The sequence below is a fragment of the Canis aureus genome, chromosome 12 (assembly GCF_053574225.1).
Source record: "Canis aureus isolate CA01 chromosome 12, VMU_Caureus_v.1.0, whole genome shotgun sequence".
Classification (NCBI taxonomy): Eukaryota; Metazoa; Chordata; class Mammalia; order Carnivora; family Canidae; genus Canis; species Canis aureus.
Genome location: NC_135622.1, coordinates 28646393 through 28663522, shown reverse-complemented (window position 1 = coordinate 28663522; position 17130 = coordinate 28646393). Strand labels below are relative to the sequence as shown.

Sequence of the window (17130 nt, the reverse complement as noted above, 5' to 3'; positions counted from 1 at the left end):
AAAGATATCCAAGTGTTGTCTTAACAGTTTGGAAGATCTATTTAAAAGTTCCACAAGCAAATGAACATCCCCAGCTTTGCAGCCACTGCCTCATTTCTTGGCTCACTTCAACAAATGAACTGACCACCTTCTGGGTCCCAGCAGAGCAGCTGGTGGAAACTACTTCATCACCTACCTTATGGTAGGGGCACTCTTGATGCCAAAAAAACTAATTTTAAAAAATGGAAACTCGCCACTACTGAGGATATTCATGTTCTAAAGCCTATTCACAAGGAGTTTGGAACAATAATAGGAACACGTATGTAAAATCTCCAAGAGTGACTACTTCAAACACATACATGAAATGTTTGTGTCCTAATGTGTTCATTAAAAAAAAAAAAAAAATTAGTACTGTCCTGTATAGAGCCACACTGAACATTTAGGAAAAGAACTCATTGTCACAACAGCCTTTCTAGAAACAGCAGAAGACTCATCCTTTTAGGATTCTAGAAACTCTCTTCTCCCTGACCCCAAGCCCCATTCTGCTCCCTCCTTCCTAAATGGTCCCACATAGCCATCTTACATGTCCTAGTCTGTCCTGAAAAAAAGAAAAAAAATGCATTATGATCCCACTGCTGTTCATTGGCATTTTTTTCTTTTTCTTTTTTTTTAAGATTTTATTTATTTATCCATGATAGACACAAAGAGAGAGAGAGGCAGAAACACAGGCAGACTGAGAAGCAGGCCCCATGCCAGGAGCCCGACATGGGACTCAATCCCGGGACTCCAGGATCACGCCCTGAGCCAAAGGCAGGCGCTAAACCGCTGACCCACCCAGGGATCCCCACTCATTGGCATTTTTAAGAGCATGTCTTACTCCAAAGAAGGAAGGCAGCCTCCAGTCTCATATGAGGTAGGGTGGCACTGCCTCCTTGTTATGTGACCCACTCGACTGAGGCAGGGAGTCTGATGTACAGTCAGTCTGTAGAAAGAGCCCACATGACACTAGCAAATGGAAGCCGGATTTTAAGAGAAAACCAGATTACTAGTTTTGGGGGCTCCTTACACTCAGTTTTTTAATATCAATTTAAAAAACATAAAAACAAATATTTTAAAACCTTCATCTAAAACACAGTGCATGACCAAGTACAACAGTCATCCCTGCATCCTTTTGGACAATGGAGGAAAATAACACTTGGTGTTAGAAAAATTACAAAAAAAATGTTGCTGCTCAACAATAAAGCCTTTTCTGCGAAGTGACTCCACATGGGCAGCCCCACGTCTGGAAGCTCTCTAGGAAATAATCTGGGACAATCACAGGTCACACTTCATCTGTTTCCTTTCCCTCAGGGTCCACTCTTCTGCACTGCCTCATGTCTGGTGTCTTGAAATCCAACTTTTTTTTTATATATATATTTTGTCCTCTAGTTATCTCAGGTGGGAGGGTAAATTAAGTCCCTATTACTTCACTTATGTGGAAGCAGGGATGCAGAGAAGTGATTCTTGACATCTGAGAATAAAGCTATAGACTCTCTTCCTGGCAACCACAGAGGAGACACTCCCCGGTCACGGGAGGTCTCAAGCCCCTCAACACATGGCTGTGCTTAATGTGTGTGCTAGATTGATGATGGTCCCTTCCTGCTCCTGTAGTCACACAACCATGTCCTTGTCATGGCCTCATGGTGGGCAGGGTGTATTTCCCCATGCTGGAAATATGAGCTAGCCTGTGACTTGCAGCCTGACAAAAGCTGAGGTTTGCAGTGCACTCCCCATGCTAGCCTGGGACACGCACAGCAGTCAGAGGCACCATCTCCCCAGACTGCAGAGTGAGCTTCTCGATCCTGAGGGGCATTTCCTACAGAGTGATGGCTATTTCAGCAGCAAACACAAGGGAAACATCATTCAGAGCAAGTTTGGGTTGAGATATTGAGTGTGGCTTGGTCTCAAATGCACTGCACTAAATAAAAGAATTAAAAATAATTTGTTAGTGGTCTGAGAGCTCTGGTCACAGCAGTGCTTGAAATTCTAGTAAGATTCAACTTGTCTCCCTAACAAGATGAAGTAGCTGAAGCAAAACTAAGGAGACCCTCACTGGGAGGACAAGCAGCCTTGGCATCAAGACCCTGTTACGAGGATGAAAAGACAAACTACAGACTGATAGAAAGTATTTGCAAACCACATATCTTACAAAGGACTTGCACCTAGAATATATGAAAAGCTCTCTGAAATCACAACAGTAAAGAAGGAAACAATTCAATTAGAAACGACATGAACAGACATTTCACCAAAGAGAATATATGGATGGCAAACACACACAAAAAGATGTTCAACATTTTTATCTATTAGGGAAATGCCAATTCAAACCATGATGAGATAGGGTCAAAATAAAAGCTAGTGATAACTCCAACTGCTGGCAATGGCATGGAGAAACTGGACCACTCAGACATTGCTGGTGGAGATGCAAAATTAGGACCACTTTAGAAGAGCATAGCAAATGCTCACAAAACAAAGTACACACTTTACCATGTGGCCATGGAGTGCCACAAAGCAATAAAAAAGAATGAACTGTGGATTTATGCAACAAATTGAATAGTTCTCAAGGAAAATACTAAGTGAAAAAAAGGCCAATAACATAAGATTATACACTATCTGCTTCCACTTATATAATAAATTTGAAATAACAAAATTGTAGAGATGGAGATGAAATTAGTTGTTACTAGGGGCTAGAGGAGGATACTCTAAAAGACTAGCATGAGGGATCCTTATAATGGAACTACTCTGAATCTTGACTATTATACATCTTGGTGGTGGTCACACAGGGATACACATCTGAAAAACTTGCATGGAACTAAAGACACACATAAGCAAGGGTGTGTAAAACTGATATCTGAATAAAATCAGTGGATTGTACCAATGTCAATTTCCTGTTGTGATATTGTGTTATAGTTATGCAAGTTTGGGGGAAATTTGGTGAATGTTATATAGGATCTCTGTTTTATTACAACTGCATGTAAATCTACAATCATCTTAAAATATGAAAGTTAAAATTTTTTTTAAAGTTAAAATTTTTTTAGTCTTAATATGGTAATAGCTAAACAGAAGTAAGAAGACAGTAAAAATAAACTACATGAGTTACTTGTATTACGAATGAGGAATTAGTCAGCTTTTAAGTTTGTGTTTTGATACATGGGTGTATTGCTTTCATCTTATTAATTGATTTGATTAAATACAAGATGAGTTTCAAAGCAGAGATAGTGTTGGGATAAGAAGAGGTGAGTCTGGTGCTCAGGCTGGGACACTAACTGCTCTGTCCTTGAGGCCTATCATCTTTTCCTTGAGTACCTTGTACAGACCAAAGACCAGTTCCTGGTGGAATGGTGTGATGTCATCAGTGACTTGTGTCAAGGGCTCCAGAATCTCGGAAGCCATTTGTTCCCAAAGACCTGGCTATAGTCAGTGTTCTTCTCACACTATTCTGAGGCTGTGCTCCGGGTAAGTGTGAGAGGCCTAGATCCTGAAACAGCCAGGAAGTGGACTCTGGGTGAGTGTCACTCGTTCCTGTACTAGACTGATTATGTAAGGCCATCCAGCTTAGCCCTCATAGAAAGGTGACTGAGGCTCAATTCTTGCTGCTCCTGGCCATCCTCTCCTTGAGCACTGGCCAGATACAAGTCTTAATCCCAAATCCAAAGTGCACTACCACAGTTAAGGAACAGATCCTAGACAAGTTGCTATTTCTGCATCTACAAATCATCTAAGTTATACACCTTACCTCATAGATCATTATAAGAATTGAATGAAGTCATTCTTTATGCATTGATCAATATTGGAAGTTCAATAAGCAATCAATAACTGTTAGCCATTTTTGCCATTTTAATTACTATTAGGTTTTATGAGGAGTAGGTTAAGCAAATAGAAGTGGTCCAGCCAGAATTAGGTTGAGTCCCTTCCATTTTTGCGTACATAGAGAAGACAGGATCTCTCCAGGCTCCACATCAGCTGCCTCAGAGATTGCTCGAAGTCAACAGGACCTGCAAAGAAGAGTCAGAAGAAAAGAGTGTGCATGGAAGGGAAGGCAGGTATGTGTGGTCATCTAGCTTCTACCCACAGTCTCTGACTGAAGTTTACAGAACATCATGGTTCCAACATTACTTCTCCTTCCTACTCTTGACTCTCATGTGTTTGGGTCTTCATGGGCAAGGGAAAGGGTTTTCAGGGTGAGATAGGGAGGTCACTATCCCATTCACTTTGGTGACTATTAAAGACATCTATGATGAGAGAAGTTACATCTGCCTCTATAGAGGTATCCTCCAGGCAGAATGGTCCATGGAAAGATGCACAGGAGAGCAGCTTTTGCCTGGCAAAGAAAGGGAAATAATAATTCCGTTCCTACCCTCTTTTACAGACAAGTGCAAAGGGGTGATGGTCATTTTCTTACCCCTCCAGATGTCATATGCAAAATTCTCAAGGCAAGTGGGAAAGGAAGAGCCTAGCATTTCCCAGGTGGGTTCTCCCACCATGATGACACAGGGTCCTTCCTGTCTCCCTGCAGCTCCACGGAATAGGAATAGGAGCCCTCTAGCCTCCAGTTCTGCCTCTTCAGAGGCTGTCTCTGAGCAGAAAGTCAGGAGAATGAGAGGCCAGAAGAAGAGGAAATCAATGGATGTCAAGGCAGGTATGTGTCTGCTTCCCGGCACAGAGTGTTACTATAGAGTGACCACTTGTCATCTTGTCTTCCCAAGACTAGGTCCAGGTCCAGTGTTCAGAGTGAGTTGCAAGGAAAGAACTACATTTCTCAGGTGGATCACATCCATGCTTACTTGGAATCTTTTGTTTCTACAGCTGTGCAGGAGAGTAGCACCCTGACATCCAACTCCACTGCCTCAGAAACTCTCTCTGAGCTGAGGTCCTGGAAGAAGAGGGGACAGAAGAAAAACATATGGACTGTTGATCATGTTGAAGGAATGAAACTCAGGATGAATAGGAGGAGAAGACCAAGTTACCGCCCTGAAGACCAAGAAGCATTCTACCGACTTCTGGGTGTGTGCGCTCTGAGCTGATGGAACATTACAGGGCCTCGCCGTGCTGAGAATCATGTTGGAAGCAGTGGCTCTGGGACCATGCCCAAACCTCCCCCTGGGCTCTAAGCTGTAAGGCGTCCAGGAGGCACAGACACAGAGTGACCCTGCTTCTGCTGGGTGGCTGGAAGGTTCTTCCTCTTTGAGACAAGTTCTTGGAGAGATAGGGAGGAGGCTACAGTGGAGAGAGCTCAACTGTCAAGACATTTCAGAACAAACCAAGGGGTGCAGCCTCTGCCTACTGAGATACATTGATGTATTCCCACGAATTAAGATTTTAGAGATTAGTAATGAAAAGACAACGTAGATCTTGCTGTTCAAGGTGGGAGGAGACAGAAAAACAAACTCATACAGAAATAAGTTGCTCTCAGCCAGTGACAAATGTAGAGAAGTAATGTTTTTCAAAGGCAATGATGCTTGGAGATGGAGCTTGAGCAAAGACAAGGGAACTCTTCAGAATAGGGTGCTTAGGGAATGTCTGTAAAGGAAGGTGCCATCGGGACCAGTGGCAGGATTGAGTGTGACAGGTTTGGGGATAACATTGAGATCACATTGTCCAATACAGCATTCTTTAGCCACATGTAGCTATTATTTAATTTTAAATGAATTAAATAAGGTTTTTAAAATCAGTTTTTCAGTATCAGCCAAATTTCAAGTGTGCCACACATGGCTAATGGCTACCATACTGAACAATGCAGATCTAGAATGCTTTCATCATCACAGAAAGTTCTACTGCAGAGAGCCAGACTGGCTGCAGAAGGGTGGAGGAGGATGAAATGATCCTATCCCTTCCTGGTGTGCAGTGTCATTGTCCCAGGCAAGGAGCCACAGTTAGACAGCACCCTGCATTCTCAGGGCACCCCTGGAAAATGGTACCTCCAGGGGACAATTCTAATCCCAGACAAGCCTGAGGGTGGGTGAGACCAGGTCATTATCTGCAGGAAGTGAGGGGATCCAGGAGAGAGAGGGCAGGATGCCCAGGAGTTGTGATCTGCCACAGGCTCAGGGCACTCAGTTGATCAGAGGCAGTAGGAAGCTCTGCATGGTCACAGCATGATAAAGTGACAAGGATGCCGTGTCATAGAGACCCATGGCCACATCCAAGCTCCTGGCTTGGGGCAAATGTGTTAAGCTTTGAGAGCAGGACCACATCTCTATGATCAACAGATGCATCCCTGCCCTTCATGGGGAAGTTTAAATTACAATAGTGAAATCCACGCCCCACAGCTGAAACTCAGAGCCTCACTGGAAGGAATTGCAGCTATTAGTAACATTAAGACTCACAGCCTTCCTGGCAGAAAGGAGGCTGCCTCCACTTCCTGGAGACAAAGGAACTTGGGGAGGCTCCAACTTTTTTCCTTCCCTCTGGAATGTCCCACAGCCCTTCGCTCACTTCTCCCAGAAGGGCTGTTCCAAGGCCCTCATCACTTCTCCCTTCCTTTGCAGAGGATCCTGTTATCCAGAGCTTCTTGGAAGCTGACATTTTCCTCAAAGTGTCTGATAAGGTATCTGCAGCACAAAAATGATGAGGGACCGAGGGGTCCGCAGTCACCATCCCATGGGAGCAGGAACAGAGAACCAGATTTCTGCTCATGCGGGAGAAGCCCTGGAGAGACCTGCTCTCAGGGGCGGAGAAGGAAAGGACACACCGTCCATGGCCTGCCCTTCCCTTGGGCATCTTCTCCTGGCCTTCTGTCAGTTCCTGTTTTCAGCACAGCCCACCCTGAGGGGTTCCCACTGTGGCCATTGGATGGGACCATGCGGGACACACTCGCCCCTTCCATTCACCTCTCACCTGCCTTCCGTGTCCACACAGTATCTGCTCTCCATGGTGGTGGAGTACTTCGGCCGTGTTGGGCTGCCTGGACACCTCTACAACAGGATCCACTTTTTCCTGGCCCTGTGAGTGCCTCCTTGGGGACTTGCTCTCAGTTCTGCCCCAAACCACCACCTCCCCATCCCATGGCCTCATTACCCCATTGGGATGGCTTGGTTATGCCCGTGAGCCTGAAGGTCCCAAGTAGTTGTTCGTCTTGACTACAGAGCAGACAAGGCCTTCAGGGGTCACACGGTCATTGGGGAGGGGAAGACAATAGGTAAGGTCCTAAGACTATGAAAGTAGCCAGTAAACATCACTTGCTGCTCAGAGAGAGACCGAGTGACCTGAGGGAAGAAGTCCCAGGGAGATGGCAGGCAGCCAGAACCTTGGCCTGGGCCAGGCATAGTGTAAGCCCCACAGGCTTAGTCCTAAGGATGGTCTTGCTGACTTTCTGGACCCAGGCTCTCTGCAGATAGAGCTTCCCAGACCCTCCCTCTTGGATAGACTGCCCTGGGCACTGGGTGTTCCCATGTGACCAGTGCAGCCTCTCCCCGTTGCGCTGCCTGAGGCTGCCAACCATCACTGGAGACTGACAAACTTCCTGTCTTTTCCCATGGCAGCTACATTGCCTCCGACATGGAGGAGGACAACCCCACATCCAAACGGAGCATCTTCCAGTTCCTGCTGGGCAGGGAACACTGGCCAGACCTCTACAAGGAGTTCCTGAAGTTGAAGGTGGAATTTTTCCATGCAATGGGGCACCGAGCCTGGGTCACTCCTGAGTTGTGTGAGGAGGTCTGTTGGAAATGAGGGCCAGGGGGCACACCCCAGAAGTGGTGGAGCTGGGCCTGTCCTCCAGGTACTCATGTTGCTTTGTTTCCCTTTCAGATTCAGGCCCAGAACCCACATCACTGGGTCTGGAGTCGGGTGCGCCAATGCGCCCCCTAGGTCCCCAGGAAACAGAGTGGTGGGGCTGCAGGTGGTCCAGGTGAGTGTAGGTGCCCTGGGGCTCCGCAGGGTTGGACATCCCCCACCCCCATGCTGGGTAGGCACCTCCTGGGCTGGTGGGCATAAAGAAGAAGCAATACAGCATCCCTTCAAGCATATTAGCATCGTAAGGGCTCCAAGAACTCCCATGATAAAGAAAGTAATTACCTGTGTTTGTATCAAAATTCCTCAAATGAATTTGATTATGGAATTATGTATGTAACACAAGATCCCAATTTGCATATCAAAAAAATTTTTAGGAAACCTCTTGGAAATGCAGATCTAAGTAATGAAAACCTCTGTAGGGTTTTGATCTGAGTTGAAAATTTTAAACAAATAAATGGAAGACACTGAAGTCACCCTTTCTGGAAAGGGGGCTGTTACCCTGGTGGCTCTTGGGAGGAAAGAGACATTAATTCCAACATGTCATCAAAAGCGGTATGTGTTTTGCTCCCACATGAAGCAAGCTTAGTAGCTAGGTCCCTGCAGGATGTGTCAGGGTCTCGTCACAGACAGAAGCTCCTAGTGCTCCTGGTCTCTGCAAAAATCAGATCACTGGGGCACAAAAGAACACAAGCACCTGGAGAACTGTGAGGAAGTACCTAATAGATGACACAGTTAGAGGAAACGACCACTTGACCAGCATCATACTCTTTAGAATGTGTTTGTTTGTTTGTTTTTTTCCCGTTTAAATTTGGTTTCTGTAATTCGGTCTACTTGAAGTTGAGGGAGACTTTCGGTGAAATGCAGAAGGAACCCTTTGCCTGGAGAGATAGCCGTACCAGAATAATCTTGTGAACTGAGCCACCCCCGCCTCTTTGCAGGGTGTGACTGAGCCTATTCTGACCACAGAAGAAAAAAAGGTCAAGTGTGCTCTGTGATAACCATGTTTGGGATAAAGTTTAATTCATCCACAGGCTTCTTATTTGAGGACCAACAACTACTGTACATGCCCCAAATCTCAAATTCCAAAGAAAACAGCATTATCACAATAAAAAAAAAAAGAGAGAGAGAGAGAGAGAAATCCTGGTTAACAGGGGCTGCTCTTGGGTCTGGTCACTTCTACAAGCAATGAGGGCAGCAGCTGATTTTGCTGGAGTCCCTTTCCCTTACACACCTATGGTAAGGTTTGTCTTCTGCTCTGATCCCGCTTTCCTTCCTTGTAGCACCCGCCTGCCCATCCCCTGCCTTCCCCTACCCCAACACCAAGCTGCTGCTCCCTTCCCAGGCTCCCAGAGCCCCAGAGGGACAGTACTGGGCCTCCAGCTTTCCTCAGACCTGCAGGAAGGGAGGGTGCAGGGACAGCCAGGGCTATGGCAGCCCAAATAGCACAATGCCCCCCAACCTTCTTACGGGTGTCAGCCAGTAAAGGCCCTGCCCCCTGGATAATCCAGGAGGGTATAGTAACATGGAGCCGGGGTGGGGGTGGGGGACCAAAGAAGCCAAGAGACCAGAGCAGGAGCCTCTGCAGAGACAGAGGACAGGCAGAGAGAGAAAGGACAGAAAGTCTTGGAAGAGGCCTGGATCACTGAGGAGGAGGAACCTGAAGGAAGAGGCCACAGAAACAGCTAGAAGATGGTGAAGAAAAGAGAAGACAGGAAGAGGAGAAACACATGAGGACAGAGGATACAGGATGTGACCAGCCCATTCAGGACAATCAGCATCTTGGGGACAATTGTCCCTGGAACCCTTCCCGACAATCTGCTACAACTGAATGAAGAGACAGTGGGAAAGTCCAGCCAGCAGATGAGCAGAAGGTACTGAGTGTGATGACATGTGGATCTAAGGCTGAAACAAGAGTGAGGATAAGAGGGGGGATTCCTGTGCCATTGTGTATGCTCTGACATCATAGAAATGACCCAACTTTCAACTTTCAAAATGAGAAGAGAGGGAAACAGGGAGAAAGTCATGAACGGCTGCCTGGGGGACAGGTGGGGAGATCCCAGGGTGCCATGGAGGTCAGACACAAGGCCGTTGGTGGGGGGCATGGACGAAGAATCCTATGAGGATATTAGTGTTAAATGTGAATGCCAAAGAAAGGACAAATTTTAAGAGAGCAAACACCAAATAAAGACACATGGTAAATATAAGAAAGAGTAGAAATATAATATAGAAACAATATAAAAAATGAGACTCAACTGAGATCAGTCATATCATTTGCATTAATAAATCTAAACTCTATTCAAAAATTTTCTGGTTGATTCACAAAGCAAAACCCAGCTCTCTGTGAGATTATCCTTAAATCATTCAGAGGTACTAACAATAACATGAGAGCTCATGGTACACCATGCAAATGCCCTCACATGATAGTAGGGATTGTCATAGGGATACCAAGGGAAGGAACTCTCAGGGGCAAAACCCTTCAAAGACTAGGAAGGACACTTGGGATGGGGGCAAGATTTTGAGGGTAGGTGCCCAACATTACAGGCATATCCACAGGCCTGGGTTGGTCCACACAGCTCGATCTGCTCAGTGATGCTCATAGATTTTACAGCACTCCCAACAGATGGATGGATGGATGGATGGCTGGATGGATGGATGGATATATAGGTATACTGATAGATATATATAGCTATTTTAGATAAGAAATCTAATTGGACAATAATTGCAGTTATCAGAAACTGTTTAGCTCTTTGCCACTTTTTTCCCATGGAAATGACTGATTTTGCCATGAAATTGCTGATGATGACAAGGTTCCCAGGAACCTCTCACGGTCAGGCATAGACAGAATAGCCAGTCTTGTAAAAAGTTGACTCCTTTCAGGAAGCAATACAGTTGCTGTTTAACCCTCTCTATCCCAGGAGGGCTTAGCATTTTCTTCTTTAGTCCTCCAGAACTTTCCAGTTGCAAATAATCATAGTATTTACTGTCTATGACACCTCGTCCTTGCAGCCCCAGAAGGCCAAGGTAGAAACAAGCTAAGAGGTTGTTTCTCTCCTCACTCATGTATCTAGTGACTCAGTCAAAGGAAGTCTGGCACAAAACAGGGCCAACCCACATCGTTCCAGTTACTCAGCTGATAAAGACCATGCATTCGTTCTTCCTCTAGTGAGTCCTCTCAGTGTGTTAGGGAGAAACTCAAGGCCACTCGGGGCGGGGAGTGTCACTGCCATTGAGACTTGAGGTTGGTGCCATCCAGATGAGTTGGCACATGGATTGCAGGATTATCACAAAATCTTAAGAGTGTCAAAGCACACCCGAGGGTTTGATAATGGAAAAGGAAGGTGAACAGCATCAGGAGCTCAAGAGATAGCCAAGTGACTGGGAAGTCCATGAGCAAAACCAGGGGAGACCAAGTGGTGATATGTGGCTTTTATGGGACTTGGGGATGGGGCTAAGTTCATACCTGGGTCACTGCATCCTATGCAGCAGCACAAGGTTTGCTCAGGAACCCAAACAGAAAGGGTGTGGATAAGGGAAATAGATGGAAATCTTTGGGGAGGAAAGGACTGAGAAGCCTCTGCAAAACTACAGAAGCCAGGGGTGGGGGCACCTGTCACAGCTGGTACTGGCTTCTTACAGCCAGGTGAGCACCATTTGCCCTTGTGTCTGCCTGGGACCAGTGAAGGACAGCAACAGCTTGGCCACCTCTTCCACCTCCAAGCCTCGAGTGGGCATCTCTCACCAGCTCCTCACAGTGGCACACACTTACCTGGCCCCACACAGGAAACAGCTGGAGGGGGAGCAAAGAGAAGAGGAGGTAGTAAAGATACTGAGTTGACAACCAGCCAATGAAAAGGGAACAGTTAGATGACCCACAAATTAACTAGAGAAGCAGAGAGGGCGTTTGGAGCAAGATAACACAAGACAGCACCCCCATTCCCCACCCCGGGGTTTTGCAGACATCTCATCAAGCAGGGGCTGGTGCTCATCTCATCTAGATCTTACCCGGGCAGAGTGATGCAGCTAGGGAAGCAATTACAATGCATTTGCTAATGGTTCTTCAATTGTTGAAGAGCTGTGTACATTTCCCTACATTTCCAGTTGATGAGACTATCTTCTTAATCTCTGGAATGGTACACAGTAAGTGAACAAAACAGTCTTGATTCAATGAAAAATATGCACAAATATGAACATAAGACAAATGAAAGAACATGAGTGGCACTAACCAGCTTCTAAACACTGTCCCTGTGTTAAGTCCCCCCCAGTGATATGATTACCAGGATCATGATCTAACACATCTGGGTTCTGGAACTCCATGGCTAGACTACAGCCCCACAAGGCAGCATACGTGAAAGACAGAGACAGATCCATTAACTACAGAGACAAGGCAACAGATTTCACACCTATGTATTGGAGTAAAAGCAGTGGAAATTATTAACATGCAGTTACTTACAGATTTTCACTGAGTTTATTGAACCTAGTATAAATTTTTTTCTAAATTTCCTATTTCATGTTAGAATGTACCACAGAATAGAAGAAATATTTTTAGCTAAAAGAACCATTTTAAATTAAGATGGTAGTTCTATGACCAAGAAAGCAGCACACAGACTAACTCAATCTAATTCCAAGAAATAACACAAAGGCCTTGGTTTTTCTAAAGATGCACAGAGAAAGGAAGGATCCACAAACTGCCAAGTGCAATGTCACTCTGGCTCTTTCTCAACACTAAGAGGAGAGGCAGTAATGACCCAGGTTCAGGAGTTAGAGCAGTATGGTCTGACAGCCCAGGCTTGGGACGGGAGCAGTGCAACCTTGGGCCAGCCACCTCCTTTCCTGAGCCTCAGGGATCTCAGCTGTGGAAAGAGGGGTAGAAAGATCTTCCAGTGCTGACCTTTAATGTAGCGCCTGAAGAATGAAGGTCTTGCCATCTGGGCAACCCCTGCTCTCCATCCTGGCCTCCATTTCACTCAAGCACATAACATGGAGCAAAGCAACAGGATGCTAACAGGCAAGTCCATCCTTATCCACAGGCAAGAATTAAGGATATGGTTTTAGAAGCTTTTCTTTCAATTTAGCAAAAAAGACTTTCCTAAAGGTGACTAATGAGAAGCAACTGATGTATATCAGGGTTGAGGAAACCCAGCTGGCCCTTGGAAACAGGAAAAGCCAGTCACCTGGGAACCTTTGTAAACCACATGGGTATCTGCAGGGTGGTTGCTAAGTGGTAACAGAGGCCTCCAGCCTGCATACTCTCTCTAAATAGCACCTCCACCTCTCCTCTGCTTCCTTCCACTGCTGGTTGAAAACTGCAGACACTGAGCACAGAGGGGTGACCAAATCCTGTCCCCTCCCCCATAGCTGAATCAGAAGAGATCTTTATATGGCTAGTGATCTTCTACAAAATGCGGTATAAGGATAGAAGAACCCATAAGCCAAGCCCCCAACTTTATATGCAGGAGGCAACAAAGTCTCCCTGGTTAGGATCTCAAATTGGCCATGACCTTCCAGTTTCACCCAGCTCCCAACATCATCTCCGGACTTTGGTCTATTCTTGTCCCTCAGACTAGACTTTGACATGGCCTTCCTCAGAATCAACACAAATCCATTCCTCTGGCAATTCCTGCCTTGGTTCCACATGTTCTGGCTTCTACTCAGAATCCTGGTTCCCAAGCTCCAGTTTTTCTGCCCAAGCTCCGACCCATCTGCCATACAGGCACACCGGCCTCCCAGACCAAGTAGGTCTGTACATGGATCATCAAGCACAGATATGAGAGGACCCTTCCTGCGTACTTCCTCTGGGCTGTCAGAAGATCTCTTAACTGTGAAGTCAGCTGATTTCTAGACAAATGGTAAAAAGTAGCCTTACTCAAGACTGGGCAGCACCGAGGGAAGCTCTGTAGAGCTTAACTCAATGGACACTCCTACTAGGGTCTGGTGTCCATGCCTCAGAGCTACCCACAAGTTCATGCCTTCACTATTTACAGGACCTCTTACTCGAGGGAGGGGCACAGATGTCAGGCTCCAACGGAGAGGCAATAATCTCTCTTAGTATGCATGTGTGTGTAACTATTTCTTTAATTATGTCCAACCTATGGAAGCATTTATATCTGGGTAAGTAGAAAGGATGAATGTGGGTAATTATGAGTAAGCTGGGAACCATACTGTGACATTAAGTAACCAGTACTCAGCAGCGTCTGGTTCTCCTCCCCTTCGTGGACACATGGAAGAGTCACAGGAGGCAGATCAAGGTGACTACTTCCTGCCAATAGGCTGTAACTGGAAGTGGCACATGCCACTTCTGGGCCAAAACCCTTAGGAACCAGATGCACTTCTCCAGCTCTTCCCTTGTCTTAACTTTGAGGAGGCTGAAATATTCTGAATGGTGATAGCTACCAGAACACATAAATAGATGGCATTCATTTCTTTGATGTTTCTAGCATGTCTGCTCATAAGGCTGCCCAGAATACCCTCTCAAGTCATCCTTCAGAAAAAAGAATACAAATTATAACAACTGAGACTGAAGATACCAACAGTTGCCTAGATACTGAGTTCTTTAAATCTTGATTCAAATGGAATTTCTGTAATCTACCATTTTAATTGTTTTCTTTTAGTTTTAATTATAAGAAAAGCTAGCTAAGTGTGAAAGGGAAACACATTTCGCCCTCCCAATCAGCCACATCTTGCCTATGTTCTATATGCAAGAGCAAGTGCTTGAGGCAAGCATGCAGATGGAATATTGAGTCTAGAGAGAATGAGTTGCCTCCAGAAGTGTGCCTTGTAAATGCAAGCCCACCCTGCAGAAGCAATTGCCACATAGGTTTTTGCCAAAATCTCAATGGAAACCTTTCTATTTGATTTTTACCTTTAAAACTAAAAAGCAAAATTCAGGATGTGGAAATGTGGAATGACTGAATGAATCTTGCTGCTTCTACCTGTTTAGGGTCCCACTGGCCATTCAGGTAACACAGGGCATATGTCAGAATCTGGATAGCAGGGAGTTTTCTTCTTCCTGTATGGGAGACCTGAAGCTGGAGGCACCTCTACGTGATTATCTTTCATCATTACTTAGTCTAAAACTCTTGATACAGATGTTCATTCTCTAAATCTTGAGTGGAAATGCAATTTATTTTTAAATGCTATTTCTGAATACCTCTCTATAATGGAAATTGCATATTTCCTCTATTTACAACAGGCTTCGCGTTGAGCAATTCTTCATTAGGGTATAAATGTCTTCCCACTTAAGGTGACTGGAGGAGGCCTGGCACCATCACAGAAAGTACACACTAATTTTAGACTGGAAAACTGTGACATGTTAGGAGATGCTAAAAGCCATTTTCTTGCTGTAGAGAGTAAAACTTGATGACAGAGTTTCTTTAAAAACCTTGCAAACTTGAACATAATCACTTTATCTGAATCACCACAGTTGAAAGATTTTTAAATGAATTTTCACCCTAGTGCCTACTGCTCTATTCTCTGAATCCCAAACTAAAATAATCAAGAGTTTTGAAAACAAACCAAAAAACTTTATTTACAAAAGTAAATTTTAACTCACTTTTATATATCATATAATGTTAATGCTGACAGCAACAGAGCCTCTGGAATATTTAAAACACTTAAATTTTAAAATACATTGAGGTTTGTGCAGCTTATTTTCCCCCTAGTTATATTATAAAATTTATAAATGTTTCTTTAGCTTTGTTGTTTGGTCATGTTTTTGTTCAGAAGTCACGTTTCAGGGTAGGTTTACCAACAGACATGATCACATAACCATTGGCTGTGGATTTCCAAGAAGTAAAGGAGCCAATCTTAGCAAAGCTCGCACTGGCATTTTCAGCTGTTTAAATTTGAAGAGGAGTTCAGCAAAGCTTGTGCTCCCTAAAGAAATGGAAATGGGGGGAAAAAGTCACTCTTGTAAATAAATTCAGTTGCACACCCCTTTCACGGAAGCTTCAGACACGTAATCACATTTAAAGATGACATTATTCCCTTTGAAAACAATTCCCCAAAGATAACATTTAATCTATGAATTTCCCAAATGTACAGTAAAATGACATAAAAATGTAAATGTATCCATTTTGTACTTCAGAAAGTGACCTGTGACATCTGAAACTATTAATATTTAATTATATATTACTTAAATAGAATTAATAAATGTGCCCATCTACTTTCAATTACCCTAATCTATATACCCCAACATGTACCCAAGAAAAGAACATAGGCTTAAATACATGGACGTTAATCTATTGCCCCACCCTCTAAGAAGCAAAGGTTCTCAACTCTGGTCCCACAGATATTCCAATGTAATTCATATAGAGTACAACCTGGACATCTGGAGTGTGAAGGCTGCCTGGGTGATTCTGATGCACAGCCAAGGTTAAGAACCACTGCTCTAAAGAAAGTAGTAGGTATATAACCTGAAACTCCTATTAAGCATCATCTTCCGTTTTGCCTCCATCCCACTATATGCAGCTGTCCACTACTCCCTCTCTCCTAGCCTCAACATATATGTATATAAAGTTCCTGCAACTCTAGGCCACAGCAAGCATCCTCGCAGACCTGCAGACAACAGAGGGGACAGGATCACAGGAGCTCATGAAGATGGACAGATCAATATGATCAAGTGGCTGATTAAGGCATGACTAACACAAGAAAGAGCTGTGCTACACAGAATATAAGGGAGAAAACTTTCTCCTAAGTATTTCCTTTGATTGATTGGGCTCTGCCAGTCAGCTGAATTAAATGTTTAATAAACCTCAGCAGAAATTAAGACAAGTTTCCTATTTAACTGATAATCTATGGTGTTCCCCAGACCTTGCTAAAACTCAAGCACATAGAATAAAAACATCCAGGAAGATATGAAACAACTTCAACATACTAATGCACTATGGAATCTAACAGACCACTGACATTCAACGTGACACTAAAATGGTTAGAGTGAAAGGTATCATCTTGATCTTTGTTTTCCATTTGTGCTCTTTTCCCCATTGTCCTCTTTTTCTGTCTCTTTTGGATTACTTTTTATGACTTTTTATGCTTCCACTATAGCTCCTTTGTTGCAGTATGTTCTGACTCTGTCTTCTTAGTAATTGCTTTATGATTTCCAGCATACACCTTTAAATTATCAAAGATTACCTTCAAATGAGATTATACCACCTCACATATTAGCATAAGGGCCTTCCTTTTTTTTTTTTTTAAGATTTTATTTATTTATTCATGAGAGACACAGAGAGAGAGAGAGAGAGAGAGAGAGAGAGAGAGAGAGAGAGAGAGGGGCAGAGCCATAGGCAGAGGGAGAAGCAGGCTCCATGACGGGAGCCCAATGTGGGACTCGATCCCAGGACTCCAGGATCACGCCCTGAGCCAAAGGCAGGCGCTAAACTGCTG

The 17130-nt window shown here is 44.5% G+C and overlaps 2 protein-coding genes across 10 annotated transcripts in view; one reads left to right on the top strand and one right to left on the bottom strand.

Moving 5' to 3' along the window:
- Nucleotides 1–3379: 3379 nt before the first annotated feature.
- Nucleotides 3380–16477, top strand: LOC144280863 (putative speedy protein E7). 7 transcript variants are annotated; one of them, XM_077843319.1, is made up of 9 exons: nucleotides 3380–3471; nucleotides 3947–4058; nucleotides 4532–4654; nucleotides 4822–5019; nucleotides 6504–6562; nucleotides 6874–6959; nucleotides 7497–7671; nucleotides 7765–7864; nucleotides 8688–8931. In XM_077843319.1, exons 2-8 carry the CDS (start codon nucleotides 4043–4045, stop codon nucleotides 7822–7824), a joined length of 717 nt encoding a protein of 238 aa, XP_077699445.1. In that variant the 5' UTR covers nucleotides 3380–3471; nucleotides 3947–4042; the 3' UTR covers nucleotides 7825–7864; nucleotides 8688–8931. The 7 variants fall into 7 exon arrangements, with proteins under 7 accessions (XP_077699445.1, XP_077699442.1, XP_077699444.1 ...); XM_077843316.1 differs by lacking the exon at nucleotides 8688–8931 and adding an exon at nucleotides 16216–16477 and having other exon boundaries at nucleotides 3382–3520; XM_077843318.1 differs by lacking the exon at nucleotides 8688–8931 and adding an exon at nucleotides 14687–15636 and having other exon boundaries at nucleotides 3382–3520.
- Nucleotides 7498–17130, bottom strand: part of ANAPC1 (anaphase promoting complex subunit 1) — a 111419-nt gene continuing 101786 nt past the window's right edge. For all 3 annotated transcript variants that reach the window (XM_077843311.1, XM_077843312.1, XM_077843313.1), the window contains one exon: nucleotides 7498–15621. In XM_077843311.1, the coding sequence (XP_077699437.1) occupies nucleotides 15506–15621 (116 nt within the window). In that variant the 3' untranslated portion in view covers nucleotides 7498–15505. The remainder of the gene's footprint in view (nucleotides 15622–17130) is intronic.